The 4,293-nt window shown below is 46.3% G+C and overlaps 1 protein-coding gene across 1 annotated transcript in view; it reads right to left on the reverse strand.

Annotated features, from left to right (window-relative positions):
• Positions 1–4,293, reverse strand: part of LOC107300516 (scm-like with four MBT domains protein 2) — a gene marked incomplete at its 5' end in the record, with an annotated part of 29,629 nt that overhangs the window by 22,262 nt on the left and 3,074 nt on the right. Inside the window, 3 exons of the mRNA XM_015829838.1 lie at positions 296–393; positions 3,209–3,455; positions 3,730–3,818. Of these exons, the coding sequence (XP_015685324.1) occupies positions 296–393; positions 3,209–3,455; positions 3,730–3,818 (434 nt within the window). The remainder of the gene's footprint in view (positions 1–295; positions 394–3,208; positions 3,456–3,729; positions 3,819–4,293) is intronic.

Genomic DNA, 4,293 nt, shown 5'->3' on the forward strand with positions numbered 1-4,293 from the left:
GGGAGAGAGGGAGAGACAGAGAGAGGGAGGAAAAGAGTGAGAGAGAGGGAGGGAGAAAGGGGGAGGGAGGGAGAGACAGAAAGAGGGAAGGAAAGAACGAAAGAGAGGGAGGGAGGGAGAAAGAGAGAGAAGAAAAGAAAACGTTAAAAAGGAATATCTGCCATTCCCGATGCTAAATTCTCCCTCGCTAGATTCAAATTTAAAAAGCAAAGGAGGATGGCAGGGCAGCCATTTAAATGGCTCAAAGAAGAAACAAGGGTTTATTCCAAAGAAATCAGGGTTTATTAAGGTTTACCTTAAAGACTTCCATGGGAAGGGAATGTTTCTCTGCCTCGGTCAGAGCCGTGGTGAGGGCTGTCCGCCATTCAGACGTCGTCTTCAGAGAAGAGATTTCTGCAGAGAAAAGCCCAGGAAATCCCACAACCGATTAAGCCAGCGGCGCACATTCAACCATCCCGCATGCTGATAACAGACGGTCCTCGACTTACGACCACAATGGAGCCCAAAATATCTGTTGCTAAGCGAGACATTTTTAAAGCGAGTTTTGCCCCATTTTACGACCTTTCCTGCCACCGTTGTTAAATGAATCACTGCAGTTGTTAAGTTAGGAATAGGGTTGTTAAGTGGATCCGGTTTCCCCATGGACTTTGCTTGTAAGAAGGTCGCAAAAGGGGATCACGTGATCCCAGGACACACAATAGGAGTGTCTGAATTTTGATCCCATGACCCTGGGGATGCTGCAATGGTCATAAGTGTGAAAAACGGTCATAAGTCACTTTTTTTCAGTGCTGGTGTAACTCCGATTGGTCACTAAATGAGCTATTGTAAATCGAGGACCCCCTGCGTGGACTTCAACTCCCAGAATTCCTGAGCCAGCCATGCTGAGGAGAAATGGAGAGGTTTCCATGCTGAGCCATGCAGGCTCAGGAATTCTGGGAGTTGAAGTCCACGAATCATAAAAGAGCCAAGGTTGCCTACCCCTGCCCTATCCTGTTCCTCTAGTCTAGGCCAGGGGGTTTCCAAACTTGGCAACTTTAAGACTGGTGGACTTCAACTCCCAGAATTCCTCAGCCAGCCATGCTGAGGGGAAAGGGAGAGGTTTCCAAGCTGAGCCATGCTGGCTCAGGAATTCTGGGAGTTGAAGTCCACGAGTCATGAAGGGGCCATCGTTCCCCCATGCTGGCTCAGGAATTCTGGGAGTTGAAGTCCACGAGTCATAAAAGAGCCAAGGTTGCCTACCCCTGCCCTAGCCAGTTTTCTTTCGCTCCGTTGATGCCGTCACTCCTCCAAGCCACGTCCAGAAAAGAACCATGAGGGGAAAGTGAAGGGGTCATTTTATCTGAGGAAACCTGGCTTATCTCTGTAGTAGAGAAAGCGGTCAGTTTAATTGTTAATGAAGACCAAAAGCTCAGACACCTGGCACTTTGCCCTACGTGCACTTTTAATCATGTTGGGTTTTTTGCAGCAGCTCCGATGAAGCTCCTTCGGTGAGGAAAATCCGGGGATCCCTCAGCTGCAGCTATAATCTGGTTGGTTTCATAGCAGTGTTTCTCAGATTTTAAAAATGGTGGACTTCAACTCCCAGAATTCCCCAGCCAGCCAGCCTGATGTCAAAAACAGGGAGAAGGAAAGTTGGAAAAGCAAATCCATATTCTAGACGGGAGGCAGCTGTCTAAAATAAGATTAGGGAAAGTAAAAGCTCCCTTGAGTCAAGTTCTTATCTTTCTTTTATTTTTTTAAAGAAGACTTTATTAAGTTTCAAAAGAAGATCGATGGTCACACCAAGACATTCATCTGTTTCTTCCAGGAAAATCATAGCCCTAGGGTGGCACTGACCCCTCCACACATCCCACTGTTTAATCCAGCTTAGCTTTTCAAAATGAGCCAAAGACATGCAGATGTTTTTGCCGTAAATCAGGGGTCTTCCAACTTGGCCCTTTTATGACTTGTGGACTTCAACTCCCAGAATTCCTCAGCCAGCCTCCATTTTGTTTGTTAGATTTAAGACAGAGGTCTTCAAACTTGGCCCTTTTATGACTTGTGGACTTCAAGTCACAGAATTCCTCAGCCAGGCTGAGAAATTCTGGGACTTGAAGTCCACAAGTCATAAAAGGGCCAAGTTTGAAGACCCCTGCCTTAAATGATGATTCCTTTGAGCTAAGTTGGCTCTTGTTGACTTTGAGACACATCAAGTTTGTTTTCTTTGCAACAGTAGCCTTTTTTTCCTAGGGTGGAGTGGATTTTGTTCTGTTTTTCTGTGTGTGCTTTTGCATTTCCAATCTAGCGTCCACCCAGCCTGAGATCGCCTTGGCCTCCACTCACTTCGGATCTCGTTTAGCTTTTCTCAAGATGAACCAAATGACATTAACACCTTGGATGGATGGATGGATGGATGGATGGATGGATGGACGGACGAGTGGATGGATGGGTGGGTGGGTGAATGCAAGATTGATGGATGCGTGGATAGATAGATGAATGGTAGGAAGGAAGGAAGGAAGGAAGGAAGGAAGGAAGGAAGGAAGGAAGGAAGGAAGGAAGGAAGGAAGGAAGGAAGGAAGGACGGTTTAGACTGATGGGTGGGTGGGTGGATGCAAGAGATGGATATGTGGATAGATAGATGGTTGGTTGGTTAGATGGAAGGAAAAAAGAAGGAAAGGAAGGAAGGAAGGAAGGAAGGAAGGAAGGAAGGAAGGAAGGAAGGAAGGATGGTTAGACAGATAGATGCATGGGTGGATGGATGGGTGGATAGAAGGGTGCATGCAAGATAGATGGATGTGTGGATAGATGGTTGATTGGCTAGATGGATTGATGGATGGATGGATGGATGGGATGTTGGTTAGATGGATTGGTGGATGGAAGATTGGGTAGATGGATGAAGGGGTGCATGGATGGATAAATGAACGGCTGATTAGATGGGATGGATAAATGGATGGATTTATGCATGTATGGAATCATGGATGCATATTGGTTAGATGGATGGGTGAATGGATGGATGGTTGGTTGGTTGGATGGATGGATGGATAGATGAATTTATACATAAGTGGATGGATGCATGGATGGATGGATGCATGGATGGATGGATGGATGAATTTATGGATGGATGAATTTATGGATGGATGGATGGATTTATACATAGATGGATGGATGGATGGATGGATGGATGGATACATGGGTAGATGATAGGTGAATGGATAGTACTTTCTAGTACCTGCAGGTGGTTCCAGCTGGTATTTATTCTCCTGACACCAGCCCACTGGTCGAAGTCTACAATCCAAGTAAAACAGCCACTGGTCGTAAGACTCTGTTTCTTCCAATCCCGCATAGCGAAGGCGCAATCTTCCGCCAACATTCTCCACCACGCTCACTATCCAGAACTGAAAGGGACTCTGGCCGTCCTGCAGCTCTATTAAGGAATCCACCGTAATGAGGTCTACAGCGTTTTTCCCTCGCAGAGGCTGTTTGAACAGAAACAAAACTCCTTCTTTTAAACGTCATGGAACATCTCCTCTTAGCAAAATACTTAGAAAAATCACCAAAATTTCCCTCTAGGAAATCATTTCTCCTCCGTCCTCCATGCTACACATGCCATCCCATTTTCCCCCTCATTTTATTCCTGTTAGGCATTAATTATAGTAAGATAGGCGGCCAATAAATTGAATAATCAATAATTTTTTTAAAAAATGCCGTAAACACAGCAGGAGATGAGAAGAGAAATTAGCCAATACCTACGCCTTCTAGCAATTTTGCAGGCACTGTTCGTGAGCCCGTCAAATCACGTATGAGGAACTCCGTCCAGTCCGAGTATTTCTCTTTGATAGCTTGAAAACAGAACGGGAAGACGCGATTACTTGAAGGACATGATCACCTCTTTCTTCGTGTAGCTGAACGTAGGGAAGAGGCTGCATCCTGGAGAAGAGGCACCTCAGCCCAGGCGTTGCGTGTGTGAGAGAAAGAGGGCGAGGACAGCCTCGCCCCAATCGTTCCCAAAGGGACTGGGACTGGAGGCCAAAGCATATAAGGAACGGCTGCTGGAATTGGGTATGTCCAGCTTAATGAAGAGAAGGACGAGGGGGGACAGGATAGCAGTGTTCCAGTATCTCAGGGGCTGCCCCAAAGAAGAGGGAGTCAAGCTATTCTCCAAAGCGCCTGAAGGCAGGACAAGAAGCAACGGATGGAAACTGATCAAGGAGAGAAGCAACCTGGAACTAAGGAGAAACTTCCTGACAGTTAGAACAATTAACCAGTGGAACAACCTGCCTCCAGAAGCGGTGAATGCTCCAACACTGGAAGTTT

The sequence above is a fragment of the Protobothrops mucrosquamatus genome, unplaced genomic scaffold (genome assembly GCF_001527695.2).
Source record: "Protobothrops mucrosquamatus isolate PMUCROS unplaced genomic scaffold, P.Mucros_1.0 scaffold7304, whole genome shotgun sequence".
In the NCBI taxonomy this organism is placed as follows: Eukaryota; Metazoa; Chordata; class Lepidosauria; order Squamata; family Viperidae; genus Protobothrops; species Protobothrops mucrosquamatus.